The following is a 15430-nucleotide window of genomic DNA, read 5'->3' on the forward strand; positions in this document are numbered from 1 at the left end:
CTTGAGAATAGATCATAATTTCTCTTGGATGAGGAGCAAAAAGAAGAAGAAAAACTTGTAATAGGAAATCTGTGAAAGTCTGCTGTGTCGGGTGGGGGGGGAAAGGTGGAGGGAAGCTGGGAACAACTGGCCACATTTTGTCTGCGCTCTCCTAACTATCCCTGAATAAGACAATAAAAGCAATATAAAGGACTGCATCTAGACACTCACACTGGCACAACGTGTACATTAAATGGGTTTTCAAGCGCAGCTGCTCAAAAAGAAGCAGTTTTCTAATATGGAAATTTTTCGCTGTATATTTCAGCACGATAACCCCGGACATCCAGCTCATTCATATTAAAGATTCAAAGAGGTCAGTGTGTCACAATGTGAACACTGAACTTGGATGATGGATCAGCACCCATTTGACAGCAGGATGTGATAAGAGCCCCTGGGTATGCTCAGAGTTGTTTCTGTGTATTTGTTCATCAGAGAGGCAGGTGGTTGAAGAACTGAATCGCTTTCCTCTGCTTTATTTGTGTTTTTGTTCCGGCTCCCACACAACATATAATGCAAGGAAATTAATATTTTTGCAATCTGAACAGGATGTTGAATGATGCTGATTATAAAAAATTATTACAGCGATGCAGATGAATAAACGGAGGCTTTCCTCTCATATAAAGGATCTCTTTCACGCATGCAAACCCAAAGTGAAATAATCCATCAACACTTCTGCTTTCCTAAATCAATACAATGTGACAACATTTCTACACAGTTACAACCAGGACTATTGGGACAAAGAACACCGCTCTGACACTGAATCTGCCATGATACATTTTCCTCTCTTCCTCCTTATTTACCGAGGCAGTTGTTTGTGACAGAGACGGTGGCAGGTCACAGGTGCCATGAAAATTAACCATCTTCTTCCCTTCACTGCAAACAAGTGTGAACATTTACCCTCCCTTATACTGAAATAGAACTTTGTGGATGCATTCTCCCGAAGCATTAGGTTTCCGCTTGTGCACAAATGAAGAATAGACTCCTCTTCACAAGTGGAGGTGACTGCTAACCCAGTTGAAGCAGGTAATGTGTGCCAAGGTCAGACATCCACAACTTTTATTTGTTCACAAACCACCAAAAGGCATTGTTGACTTGGTGCATGCACTGTTATGGAGTCTCTGAGTGCATGTATTTTCAATTCTGAGTGCCTTTCTGATCTTCTGTAACCTTTTTCTAACACGAAGAAAAGGATAAGGGATGTTTCTGGAACCTGTAATAGGTACAAAAAGCATTCTCCTGTTTTACACGGAGACACACAGGAATAAGCGACTGTGCATCACAGTTTTGGTCTTTGGATGGAATTTGTTTTTTATGTTCCAACTTTAATTTTGCCAAATGCAAAACAGGAGAAAGCAGAAAAGATTAAATACTTTGTTAATATAACTGGATGCATTCAAGTCGCGGTTGAAAATGAGCAGAATTCTACGAGTTCTCAATTGAAAATGATCTGTTGACTGCATGGGTCAACCATAATATTCATAAACCTGAATAAAATCATTGTTCTGTGCGTTGAAAAGCGTGAAGCGATGAAAAAGATTTTGAGAGTTTTCTGTGGTGTACATAGCTATTTTTTTCCTCTTTGTCTTGACTCGCTTTTGAAGTCTTAATCTCTGTTCTACAGCCTCTCTCTCTAATGTTGGGGGTGTCGTTCATAAATCTGACCTGATGAAAAGCCTTTGGAGTCAAGAATTGTCAACAAAGAAAGCATGACATACGCAACTATCTCTGTTTCCTCTTTGCATACTAAATTGTTAAGCCGTGAAGGAGGAGCACTTTGCTGCCACAACACTGCTCTCTGCTGGTAAATGAACTCCTTGTGTTGGACTGACCTTTGAACATTTGCAGGCTAGAATAAGGAGAGATTAAGGAGTCGAGGTTGTATTTGTTCAAGAAAACGGCTTAAAGCTGCAAAAGAGGTACGATTTCCGGGCAGAAAAAGCAAAAACCTCCTGAAATCATTCCAGTCCTTCAACTCTTCATTGTTAACCTGTTATTAAAAATGCATATTATTCACATTTGCATATGTATGCACTGAGAGCAATCAATCAAACCAGTGTCATTAACGTCTTTTTTCTCTGTAGCTCAGAAATGCAGTACATCAGACATGCACTGTAGAACATAGGCAAATGTGTTGTCCTCATTTACAGATTATCCACATTGTGACTTGAAGATTTAAAGGCTGCATAGCAGTGGCAGTTTTACAAATGACTCGTAGGCTCTCCAGCTGCAGGGGCCTCCAAGACATTTGGAGTAATATCACTTTGTTCAGATGCTACGGTTGTATGTATGAGCTCTACACCAGCACCTTGTCAGAAGCTAAGAATTTCCTGCAGAACCCCTGGAGGTGACCACCCACCTCGTTTTAGCCTTGTTAAAGAACCAAAGGGAAATCATATTTCAAGATGATACCCTTTCTCTTCATATATACTATGCTTATTACTGCATCCAAGAAAGATCAAAGCTACCTAAACTACCCTCAGAGCTTGCAGCCCACTGAAGATTTTTCACAGTACTAGAGTAACGAGGTGAAGACTGCTTCCACTTTTATCTCCACCTTGCTTACCAAGTGAGTCATATTTGTCAGAAGTGAATCTTTTTGGCCAGAAGTGCCATGCTCTTCTTAGAAATGCACCGAGGGAAGAGTTGAAAAAGGGGGGGGGGGGGATTTTTCAAGCAGGCAAACACATTCAGTGTCATTATTTTTTTCTATTCCAATGAAAGGTTGAAACGGTATATTTCCCCACCGCCTGGTATTGATTTGCGTATAAGCATCACCCCAAGTTTCCATCAATAATCAAACATGACCAGTATCAAGTGGTGACTGAGGAAGCAGAGTAACCTGGGGACTTTCCCCCTTTCTGTCTACCCTGAAACAGCTGTTTGAGCTCTAATTAAAGGGAAGTAGCAGGTGTCACCTGAGCCCCAACTGCAGGAGCACACCTGGTTGCATTAATTTGATCCAAAGTGGTTTTGACGGACTGTCTGCACTCTAGCGTCCCACAGAAAGCCAGTGGAACTGAGCACCTATTTGGAGCATGTGGGCTAGAGCGCTTCGCTAACACTGCTTTGTGGAGGTATGCCAAGCTGGCAAGCCCATGTCTTCGCAGTGACCCAGGGGACGGCTCTGTCATCCCTGCCTCTGACTTACCAGGAACATCTGTAAGTGAGCAGCCCTGCAACGCTGACCTGTAGTCACACTGAGCTGACGGCCGGGTGTGCCAGAGATAATTGTCTGTGGAAACCTCCCCGAGGCTGTAAAGGCAGCTTGTTTCAGATCTCCTGATGATTTCACAGGACATTTAACTTTACACCTCTCATTTGTTACCTCTCCAGGGCATTTCCAAATATCCATTACCAGGTTTCCAGAATCTGCTAGCTTTTATGTATGCATAAATTGCCTTGGGGATAAATGTGACACTGAATTTGGTAGTTGTGACATGATGTGTTTTCCTGTGCAAGGTTAAGCAAACAGGTGACCTCTAAAACTGAGCAGTGACAAAAAAAATACTCATTGTGAAATTACAGATGCAATATTGTGTGATTTCTCTGACACTTGAATTGCCTGATGAAATTTACATGACCTCAGAATGAAGCTGCAGCGCTTCAAATGGGTACTGCCTCAGGTCATGCTGCACTCTCTGTGGCAACAATTTCTTTGTGCCATGACAATACATTAATTTCATGAGTCAACAGGCTACGACTGGCAGTTTGTGTCAAGCTAAACAGTGTTTAATTGGATTCTGATCCATGGCAACACCACCGGAGGCTTGTTTCAATCTTCCTTTTTTTTTCAGCAGCACCTGGAGCGTAATGGTGGTGATTACATCCCTCCTGTGGTGCCTCGGTGGTTCTACCCTCACGGCCTCTGGGAATATGCTGCTGACAGTCACGGTCCATGCTGCTCTGCTGCCCTGTTTGACTGCTGGCAAACCCTGAGCTGCTGCTGCTGAGATTTTTTGTTGTACCACTGCTGAGACAAGCCCAGGTTCAAAGGGAATTATGATAATACAAACCAAATTAATTGTTTACTGCACAAACCCGGGCACAGCTGAGATTCCAAACAATGTATCAGGAAAGCCTCCTACTTGCAGAGGCATAAAATTAAAACTGTTTACTTGGAAAGAAATTGAATTAAATAAAGCTACTTGGAGAGCACTTTTATGAAATGAAATCATTCAACTTGACCAAAAGAGGAAACGGATATAGAGTACGTGTATTATTATTACGTTATTATATTAGATAATATAATATAAATCTGGTGGTAATGTAATTCAGAAAAATTTAGGTGCTGGAATATGTTATAAGGGACTAAGAACACTATAAAATAATTTAACTTTTTAGGAAAAGTGGATTAACTTTAAAAAAAATTAAAAAAAAAACTGAAGTGTCAGAAACAGTTGTTTACAAATCAGTCTTACCAAAAGGATCTGGAGCTTTAGATCACATTGTCGTTTTCCTTGGTAAATCCTGTATCTTCATCTGCAAATGAAGATCATATAAGATGACTTGAACCTCAACAGAGCTCCTGCAGTCTTTCTAAAATTATTTGACTTATCAGTTGTTTCTTGAAAAGAAGACTACAAATCCAAGGAAACTGCAAGCCGAGAACTGCCCACAGGGTTGTTGTTGAATTGGTTCAGACTCTGTTGTGCTCTGAGGAGTTGTTTTTGTTTTGCATCTGTGTGATTGGTTCATGTCGCTCTGGGCATTATGAAAGGTTGTGCATAAGTTAAACGCATCCTCTAGGAAGCTCAAATGAATAAATGGATGTGTCCTGTTGTGGTTCAGGTTGCTAGTCTTACCGATACAATGATTATGTCATTTTAATGCTTCCAGATTCAGCAACCAAAAAATGTGTTAAAAAAATAAAACTAAATAGTTAATAGCACATTTTCTATGGTTTACGCTTTACTAACGGTGGTATATTCCCCTGCTTAAAAGAACCACTGCCATTGGGGGATGTTGTTGCCATGGAGAGCATGCTTGGTCTTCAAAGACGTTAAGTTAGGTGGCGCTACCAGATGTCTCCTTTATATGGAACTGCACAAATATATGGAGACACTGTATATCACTTTGGGCAGCTTTGAAGGGAATTCACTTTTCTAAAATCTGGATTTTACCCAAACCACGTGAAGAAAACAGGGAAGGCATTTAACTGTAGTCAGATTCAGGTTACCGTGTGTTTTGATGCCAATGCTGGAACAGAGAAAGCCACTGATCAATCTGGAAGCATCAAAATGACATAATCATTGTATTGGTAAGACTAGCAACTTGAATCACAACAGGACACATCCATTTATTCATTTGAGCTTCCTAGAGGATGCAACCTTTCATAATGGGAAATATAGTTTTTGTTATAGTTTTTTGTTTTCTGTTTTGCATAAGGGGAGATATATTGCAATGTGCAGTGTGTGTGTGATAATTGGTTAAAAAATGCTGAAACAGGCGTGCAAATCTTTTGGCTACAGGATTATTAAGACTATCACACGATGCCATGACAACACACTTGAGTTGCCTTTTGTGCTTTTTGGAGTGAAGGTGTTATACAAGTTGTTTCAAATAAAATATATGTTTCCTTAACGTGCTAAATGACAATGTGACCTGCATAGTTATTATTTATTTTGTTTTAATTTTTTAAAGTTAAATTGCTAAGCTGTTCCACATTGTCCACAGAAACAGTCTTTGCCCTAAATTTAATTGTTAGGATGAGCAACATGCTGTTGGTTTTCCTGACATGTATGTGTTAGATTACATATCGGTGGACTCACTAGCTGAAATCAAGAAATCTTTTCAAATCAGGTGTAAAAAAAATATTTAGAAATTAAATTCCAAGATATTTTCTGAATGGCACGCTCTAACTAGGCCCTGGGAGGAACAGAGTCATGGGCCTTTCCTTCTACATAAAGAAGAGAAAGGTTGCTGACCCCTGTCGATGAAGTGTTGGAAGGACGACCTGCACATGAAGTCAGTGCTGTGAGCACAGGGACGAACAACAGTGCTGGGCCTCTGACCTTCAGCCCTGTGCTGTCTTACAACCAGAGTCAGACACATCTGAATAATACATCGACCTCTCCTGCTGGGACCACCCTCACTGCTCACACAAGCAGAGGTTCAGAAACACATCATTCACATCCACAGTGTAAGGTTTGTGTCCCTCGACATCCTACACAATAGTGAGCAGAGCTGAGGTTTGGTCCAATATTTATTGCCTATAGGAACTTATCCGATTGAGTGGCTTTTTTTTTTTAAATCTTCAATGCTTGTTGGCATATTACTTTATTTTTTTAAACCTTTAACATTATTACAGTAGGTCATTGTTTTAGGCAATTGTGCACAAGTATCTTATCAAGCACTCAAATACTGATTTTCTTTATTCTTTTAAATTTGTAATTACCTGTTTTTGCAATTAGTCCTTTTAATTTTAATTTTAATTTTAATTTTTTTGGGAAAAGCTTAAAAAGCATAAAAGAACACAAAGCCTTTTTTGGCTGTCACAGTAACTTCTCACCTCCATGCAGGAGGTGAACAAAAGATCGAGCAATGAGGATTCTGCTGTTTACACTGTGAGAATGAATAGAAACATCTGAAACATTTTAAAATCCCCCGTGATTCCTGGAAAGCCACGCTGTCTCTCTCTTGTTTCCATCTGCTTTACATACAAGAGCGGCTGTGCAGTTTGCACTGAGAGAATATTTGAATTTCATAGAGTGTTTGACATTTGATAATAGTGCACTGTGTTTATAGATTCTACACTTCCCTGCCGAAGGTTTCCTATCATGCTTGTTCAGGCTACATACCCCCTAAAAAAGCAATATAACTGCCCTGCCCCTCCAAATATCTCTGTGTGACATCAAAAAGACAAATCCAATTATGGTTTCACTTGAGCTGATAAATATCAATCATCCTTCTTGGAATATCTGTGTTTACATAAATCGTTTCGAGCAGTGGGAGCAATTAAAAGGGAGGAAAAACAAATAGTTGTGTGCTGTCATTTAATGTGACAAAAGAGCTGGGGTCTCACTGCAAGACAGTCTATTGACTGGACTCTGTCATTTCACCTGTTAAGCCAAATTTATAATTGTATGTAAATGAGGTGGTGCTGTCACCAGAGCGCTGTTTCATTTTAACTGAGCTTCAGAGCATCTGGTTAATCATCTAAAAAGACAGAAATGAGACAGACACAGGTTTTAAATAGCCAGTAGTCTGAGAGGTTGTGAGCAAAAATGTGTGTGTAGGAGTAGGATATGCGTGGGAGTGTGTATGCTTGGCAGGAAACTGGCAGCACATGACAAACAAACAGGGGTGTGCAGTGCGCCAGCTTGACTTGGAGAAGGGGAGGGTGGGGGGGTCGCAAAGTCCAAGGACTTAGCAAAGTACCATTTAATTCAATGCCATCCTGCCTTTGCAGTGGGACTGTAACCTCACGGGTTAGAGGAAGTGCAGATGCTGCCACCATCTACTGGACCACAAAGGGAATCCCAGTTTCTGCCTTTTGAGAAGGAAAAGAAAAGGCTTAAGTTCTTGAAAATAAATAAACCATAAAAGCAATATTTTGTCATTAATAATTTGATGGGATCAGTTTTTATATACAGCTTTTAATATCTACACTGCAGCGTGGAACCAATATGTTTAGCTATTCGAGTTTCCTCCCGGTGTGTTTTTGTTGTGCCACAGGCGTCAGAGCAGCGCGCGCGTGTGTGTGGAGTTGTTCCGTAATTTCACAGATATTATCGGATTATTGGTGTAAATGGCTTAGTAAAAGGTAAATGTGGCATTTTAGGGATTTAATTTGAACTTAAATTAAGTCTCCGTGTTTACGAGTCATCGTGAAACATTGCCGCCAAAACGTTTTTCACAAGTGTGCAAAATTCACAGACTGCTAGTAACAGGAAAGAGACGAAGAATGACAGAAGGAAGAAAGGGATAAATATGGAAAACTAAATATTTTCATGAGGTCTGGTCCTCTATTTCTGTGTCCATAAACCTGTTTCAGGTATTAAGTGCGTTGCGTCATAGCTTTAAATGGGAAATTCCCGGCAAGCTTTAGTAGCAAAAAATAGGAACATTTATATTTATAGGAAAATATATATCTCTCTGTGTGTATGTGTAAGTAGCCACGTTTTAAAGCTACAGCCTTGCGTTCATGTTACATCTTTGTTTCTTGTGAGATTTTGGGATAAAATTGAGCATAGAGTGAATTGCACTGCGTGAGTCTAATCTCCGAGGCTTTAACGAAAAATATAATTGGCTTTCTCCCGCTGCTGCATAAAGAAAAAAAATGAATGAGATAAAGTTCACTCTTTGCTCATACTTTGATGACTTCCATAATGAAATCTCACTGAAGGGACTGTAATTCCCCAAATATCCTAAGTCGTTGGGGTTTCCATTGGATTTTTGGGTTTGCTGCACAGCCCATGTGACTGTGTAAAAATCAGTTGGAGTGCACTCCAGGGTCGTGGATGGCTTAGGCATGTGGCATATCAAATGCTTTCTTTGTTTAGTCCAGTCTGCCTCTGAGTTCACAGGGCTGCGTTTCTGTACTAAAATGAATCAGGCCCTCGGAGTTGGCTGCCTCCTGCTTTGGCATCATCTCCAGCAACACAGACCATCCAAACGCTGATGGAGTCACATGGAGGCGGAGTTGGCGGCTCCAGCAACAATGCGGCAAAAGTGTTGTTTTCATGCATGTGTCTCGCCCCCCCGGTTCTGGCTCAGGATGCCCTCACCTGTGTTCTGTTGTTGCCAGTTTAGTAATTAGTTGTATACATCTGTTTCACAGCACCAAAGAGGCTGAACAAGCGTACTGTGTATTTGTGCGACAATGGCAGGCTGTTTTAACAGTTGGTGGGCTCAATAACCAGCTAAATACATAAGGAGTCATTCAATTACATCCCTCCCCTTTAAAAAAAGAAGAGTCAGTGAATTGGTGAAAGTGAGCCTAAATCTGAGCAAATTTAACTTCTAAGTGCTTCATTATAAAAACTTGAGTTGACACTTCACTGTTAACCCTGACTCACTTTCATTGTTCATTTCACAGTAAAAGTAACGACCTTCTTGTCAATGGCATCGCTGTGGTCAAAAATCTCTCCAGTACTGCCTGCTAATGAAGACCAGTTTCCACTGAAATTCAGTGACAAAGTGGAGCTGAGTGTGGTGGAAATGCTGCAACAGTCCAGGAAGCAGTTGTACGGAGACATCACAAGTTCCAGCCGGTTGCTTAATGCTCAGATTATTTTGGACATTTCATGGGAGAAGCTCAACACCGGAACATGGCGGCATGTGGACAAGGAGTGGAGGCGCGTTTACTCATATGGCTGCCTCTTCAAAGTGGCGGCACTGTGTTGTGAAAGTCCTTCCGAAGACAAGATCCTGGAGGCTGTTCGGACTTGTGACATGGGTCTAATCATGGGCGCGGCCATCATGGGTGATATACTTCAGGTTATTGTTCGGATTCTGCAAAGTCACATAAGGACATTGAGCTCTACTAAAGAAGAGGATGAGAGTGAACATGCTGAGGTCAAGGTCAGCGATTTTTTTTTCTTTCATCTGAAATGCACAATTTTCTGTCAGTCCTTTAGTTTATTTAGTAATTACTAACTGATAGTTCTACTTGTGAGAAAACATTCTTGTACATTTCATTCAACCTGATTCAGAGTTCGAACTAATAGTGACTGATGGGGACATTTCAGAGTAAATCTTCTGGACGCTTGGAAAAGAAATTCCTCTGTGACCTTCATTTTGTTGCACTCCATCAGATGTCACTGAAGATTAAGTGCAGCAACTTTTCAAATGTCAGGTCACTTTGTTTAGACACCATCTAAATAGAGATGGAGAGTTTAGTGCAGGGCTGGCAGGATTTTTCGTGCTTTTTTTCCCCTTTTAAAAGCTATCATCTTTAAAAAGCTGTTGAAATAGTCTACCCATCTGTCACGAGCTGCACAGTGGGGAATGGGGCTGCAACTAACAAGTATTTAGAAATGTTGTCTTTAATTTGTTCTTGGTTAATCAGGGCAAGGAAATGGTAGAAAGTAGCACCACATTTCCCAGAAGCTTAAAGTCATACTATGATTAAATTGCCTGCCACACTTACAGTACAAAAGAACACTGAAATCAGTATAAGCTGGAACCCAGAGAAGACTTAATTGATAGTTGTTTACTCACATATGTGAGATATAATCAAGGACTTGTTTTTCTTATCGTTTTCCTCTAAAGGTTGAATTGATTTATTTTTTTTTTCATTTTGAAATCATTTCCAGAGAATAAAGATTGAAAGCCCGCTTGTCTCTGCAATCAAAGAAGAGTCGGCGGTTCTCAGGATAAAGTGTCCTTCACTGGAAAGTTTCAAAACAAACTTCCTGCTCCCCCTCAAACCGGTGATTTTAGAAGGAATCATCGACCATTGGCCTGCTTTCAACAAACACCCCTGGAGGTTTGTTTGTACAGAATGTATTGTTGTTCAGTTCATGATTGCTATTTGTATTAATTAATTGGCTATTATCAATCATTGTGGTTTGCATATTTTTGTCCGGATGACACCAGCCAGCTGTTTCCCCCAACTATGAACCAATTTACTCTCATTAGTATGCTAATCTCAATCATGCACTGAAAAGGTTAAAGTCGATTTGTAAACCACTCTCAAAATTGTACATTCTGTCTGTGACAATAAGCTTCACAGTATTACCATGTTTGCGCTCCTCCACCTTGGTTAAATGCAGCACTTACATCCAGTCCAGCCTTGTAATCAGACTATTTTACACTTGCGGCAGCAGCAGAGTGCACTTATCAAGCTGAGAGGACAGAAAACCTGAAGGACTTTGGTACAGAGAGGCAGCTGACATGTAGTATGCAGTGTGTATCACTTTGATATCTATCTGTCATTTCCTTAACTATGTGAACAAATAGGGACAACAGGTCTGTTTACTCATCTCTGCATATGTGATTCCTGACTCTCAAGTCTGACACCAGCGTCTGATATAACTTTCTTTCAATTTAATAATATCCTTCACTGTCCTCCCTCTCATTGCTCACTCCTGACAGCAGCCTATTCACTCTGGCATCTGACATACAGCTTCTGGCACCTCAGTCACATCCTGACGTGCTTATATATAAGATGTTTTGAAGCATCGCTTGAAACCAGGATCGCCACATTTATGTGTGACTCACTCAAGTAACTGTCTCCCTCTTGCAAAGCATAGAATACCTGAGGTCTGTGGCCGGCTGCCGGACTGTTCCTGTTGAGGTGGGATCCAGGTACACTGATGAGGATTGGTCACAAACGCTGCTCACGGTCAATGAATTCATTGATAGATATGTTTTGAATAAAGTAAGTGCATCTTGAGCAAGTCTTTAAATCACATTATTTATATCAGTGGTCCCCAACCTTTTTTGCGCCACAGACCGGTTTAATGTCAGACAATATTTTCATGGACCGGCTTTAAGGTGTCGCGGCTAAATGCAACAAAATAAAATGATACAACCAAGACAAAAACTGCAGTATTTTGTAAATATAACACTAAACGCAAATTCACTGTGTAATTGTGTAACTTTATTAGCAGCGTCCTCCTGAAATGCGCCAACAACATTGAGTAACACGCTCCCCTCTGCCCCTTAATGCTCTCTGGTCGCTATGGTAACACGTAAATATTTCTTTCAAAATAAGACACACAACTACAACACAGGAAAAAGACCCAGGGAAACAGAGTAAACAATAAGAACCCTGGAAACCATAAATTTCACACCCAAGACGCAACCCTCGCAGCCCGGTACCGGTCTGTGGCCCGGAGGTGGGGGACTGCCGATTTATGTGAATGAGAGAAAGAGAAGACCTTGGGATTTCTAACATGATATCTGGGCTTTTGTTGTTTGTTTTGTGTATCAACATTGAACAGGATGGAGTGAAAGCTTTGGGTTATTTGGCTCAGCACCAGCTTTTTGACCAGGTAGAGTTCAGATTTTTAGTTTTGAAACACCAAAATAAAAGTGAATAATTTTGTCAGTTTAACACTTACTTCTTTAAAAATGACATTTTCAGCACTATAAAGAACGGGATTCTTTTTCTAGCTGTCATACTAACACAAGATTGCTTTTAACATTAGTGGTATTTTTTAGCAGTAATTTCAACATCAGGGCTGGATAATTAAGATCAATTTTTTGGACTCTATGATTAGATTAGAAGGATCACAGCCACAGAGTCACCATTTAGACCGATTTTCACACAGCATCTATATTTTTTTACATTTCTTGGGGATTTTATAGTGCCATGTTTCTAAATGAAACATTTATTTTTGATGTGCAAAAGCTTTGATTTCTTTATATATCACTTGGAAAATACAAAGTCTGTGCAGTGATTTGTTGAAACATCTGCAAACATACATGGGAATACAAGGTAAAAGGCAAAAACCGAGATTATACAATTCTGATGAGCTTGAAAGTGAATATGTGGCACAGTGTGAACGGTCTTAGGCAAGCTTTCTTGTAATTCCTTTAAGTAGTCTTCATGAACAGTTCTCCAGGCTTCTTAAGGACGTTCAAGGCTCTTCTTTGGATGTCGGCTGCCTTTTGTTTAATTCCCTGTTAGGATGATCCTACACTGTTTCAGTAATATTGAGATCCAGGCTTTGGGGAGGCCAATCTGTGACTGATATTTATCAGGCTGATAAATATCTCTGGGCTGTAATGAGACTGAAAATTCCAATAAATAAACAGACTGTTTGCAGACATGACTCTCTGAGGCTGTACGGGAGCTCATCAGTAATAGTTAAGTAAAAACCAACCTTATGGCAGAATATCTGTGCCAGTTTTCATGGAAATCCATCAAGTATTTATGAATATTTTTCAGTTGGAAAACTATGGTGGATTTACTGACAAAAAGAAGTCATGCATTTTTTTTAGTTTGCATGGCAGAAGGTGGAAAAATAATTAGCAATTCTTTTTACTTGCCAGGAAATGTTGGCAAAGTTCTCATGAGAAAAAAAGATACTATTTAGTAAGTAAAATTAGTCTTAAATGCCCTATTACTGTTTGATTATACCTTAGATACCAGAGCTCAAGGATGATATCCGCCTCCCTGATTATTGCTGTCTTGGTGAAGGCGACGAAGAGGATATTACTGTGAATGCGTGGTTTGGTCCCGGGGGTACAGTCTCTCCTCTTCACCAAGATCCTCAACAGAACTTTCTGGCGCAGGTGCTGTTAACTGTAATGCTTTATGAATTAAATTAATGTCAAAGGTTGATCATGTGATAACAGTTTCCTTACCACATGGGATTCCTTCTGTATATACAGGTAGTGGGAAGCAAATACATTCGCCTATATTCCCCCGAGGACACAGGCAAGCTGTACCCTCATCAATCACAGCTGCTTCACAATACCAGTCAGGTAGGATTGACAGTCCATGGAGATAGCACATGTCGGACGTGCAAATGTATGCAGTATTTCCAATTTCTGACTTCTTCCGTCTAGGTGCAGGTGGAAAATCCAGATGCCAAGCGCTTCCCGGAGTTTGCCAGAGCTCCGTATCTCGAATGCGTGTTACAGCCTGGAGACGTTCTTTTCATCCCTGTCCGACACTGGCACTACGTCCGCTCCTTAGAGCTCAGCTTCTCTGTCAGCTTCTGGTGGTCGTGATTGCAGTTTCCAAATAAAAAACCATATAGCATGTGTGTAATGAAACTAGTTCAGCCTGATTTCTCCTGCTGTTGAAGAAGGTCACTGGAGAGCTTTTAACTAATGTGAGGCTAATAAAAGTATTAGGACGACCTCTGATTACAAAAACCTTTGATCCATGAACTATGCACACACATTGCTCAATGATTACTTTAATTGTGCTGCTGATGATTGCAACATCTATTATGTGGAAAGCGACCGGCAGCCACAGAAAACAACAAATGAGCAGTTAAAAGTGTTTCTGCTCATTTCATTCTGCATATAATTTACAGAGGGTTGTTAGTCATCTAATTTGATAGGGTATGTTTCTCTTTTCAAATTGGCTTATTTAATTGTGTTCTCAACCTTATTCCCACAAATATTCTCAGATGTGTGATTTCCATAATTCATGGAAATGAGGCAAGTCTTCAAATTTAATAACCAAGTGAGCTACAGGTACAGAAATGTGGTAATAAACACGGCTCTCTGGTTAAACTGACAGCCTGAGCTAATCAAGCAGGTCACAGATGAAAATTAATAAATTAAATGAATTAATCCCCTGGGCATACACAGACTTTGAAATTAAAACCATCTCATTGGTAAAGTACTTTGACAGCACAACTCTTGTTTGGCACCAGAAACGCAAAACCTGACAACAAAGGGAGCCGCGGATTTCAGACCTCTGACAAGCCACAGTCGTGTATCCTGTAGGTCCTGTTCAGTCAAGCCTGGTTATTACAACTATGATGTGAGGAAGTGACAAAATTAAGCAGATCTGCCCTAATGTGCGTGTTTGATCTGGATTGAGTCAGAAGTAGCGGCGTTTTGGGAAATCAAGGCAGTGTCAGACAGGTGAACTTGAAGAGTTGTGGGGAATGCTTTGATAAAGCGCTGTAGCTCAAGGAAAGGATATATAATAGACACTTTTTCCTTCAGTTTAAGAGGGTAAAAATACAAAGGAATTGTAGTTCAAAACAACAAAGTGGCCTCAACAAGCTAAAATATTTTTCTGAAAACACAAGCTATATACTGTCTGACTCCGAAAGTGGTTTTGCCAAAAAAAAAAAAGCATAAACACTCATGTGAAACATTCCTTTGAACATGGTGGCTTGTGGGCATTCATTTATGCACAGCTCTCTTGAGGTCCCCCCACAGCATTTCGATCAAGTTGAAGCCTGAACTTTAACTGGGTCATTGCAACACCGTGATTCTTTTCTTTTGTTGTAGATTTCCTCCTGTGCGTAGGATCATTGTCCTGTTACATGACCCAGTTTTGGCTGAGCTTTAGCTGTCAGACAAATGGCTTCACATTTGCCTCTAGAATACTTCAGCCTACAGAGGAATTCGTGGATGAATCGATGACTGCAAAGTGCCCAGGTACTGTGGCTGCAAAACAAGCCCAAATCCTCACCCCTACACCACCACGTTTGACAGTTAGTCTGAGCTGTTTGTGCAGATGTGCTGTCTTTGAGTTTTCAAACCTTTCAAACAAGCCACATTTGTTCAGCCTTCTTCTAATTGTACTGTTGTGAACTTTAAAATTCAACATAACTGAGCCCTTTAGAGTCTGAGATGTAGCTCTGGGATTTTTTTTGCAGATTCCCTGAGCATTGCACAATCTGACCTTGGGGTAGATTTGCTGGGATGTCCACTCCTGGGAATATTGTAGCATTGTTAACACACACCAAACTTAAAATGTCTGTCTCTGGGTCAATTAAATTCTCCCAACCTACACTGCAGTATTGCA

At 40.4% G+C, this 15430-nt stretch overlaps 1 protein-coding gene across 1 annotated transcript; it reads left to right on the forward strand.

The window, feature by feature from the left end:
* The first annotated feature begins 7712 nt into the window (after window positions 1-7712).
* On the forward strand, window positions 7713-15081 carry kdm8 (lysine (K)-specific demethylase 8). The gene is made up of 8 exons (XM_085454622.1): window positions 7713-7801; window positions 9077-9561; window positions 10296-10468; window positions 11230-11362; window positions 11928-11978; window positions 13075-13224; window positions 13324-13416; window positions 13501-15081. The coding sequence occupies exons 2-8, from the start codon at window positions 9100-9102 to the stop codon at window positions 13663-13665; spliced, it is 1227 nt and encodes a 408-aa protein (XP_085310748.1). The 5' UTR covers window positions 7713-7801; window positions 9077-9099; the 3' UTR covers window positions 13666-15081.
* Window positions 15082-15430: the final 349 nt, after the last annotated feature.

This window comes from Copadichromis virginalis, linkage group LG4 (assembly GCF_057382275.1).
Source record: "Copadichromis virginalis isolate Kocher_CV1m ecotype Utaka linkage group LG4, C_Virginalis_male_GT1.1, whole genome shotgun sequence".
NCBI classification, from domain to species: Eukaryota; Metazoa; Chordata; class Actinopteri; order Cichliformes; family Cichlidae; genus Copadichromis; species Copadichromis virginalis.

Bases quoted from the DNA above. Each gene is read 5' to 3' on its own strand.
- kdm8 (XM_085454622.1), top strand. From the start codon at position 9,100: ATGGCATCGCTGTGGTCAAAAATCTCTCCAGTACTGCCTGCTAATGAA. The intron at 9,562-10,295 runs GTCAGCGATTTT...AATCATTTCCAG, and splicing joins GTGAACATGCTGAGGTCAAG to AGAATAAAGATTGAAAGCCC. The intron at 10,469-11,229 runs GTTTGTTTGTAC...CCTCTTGCAAAG, and splicing joins TTCAACAAACACCCCTGGAG to CATAGAATACCTGAGGTCTG.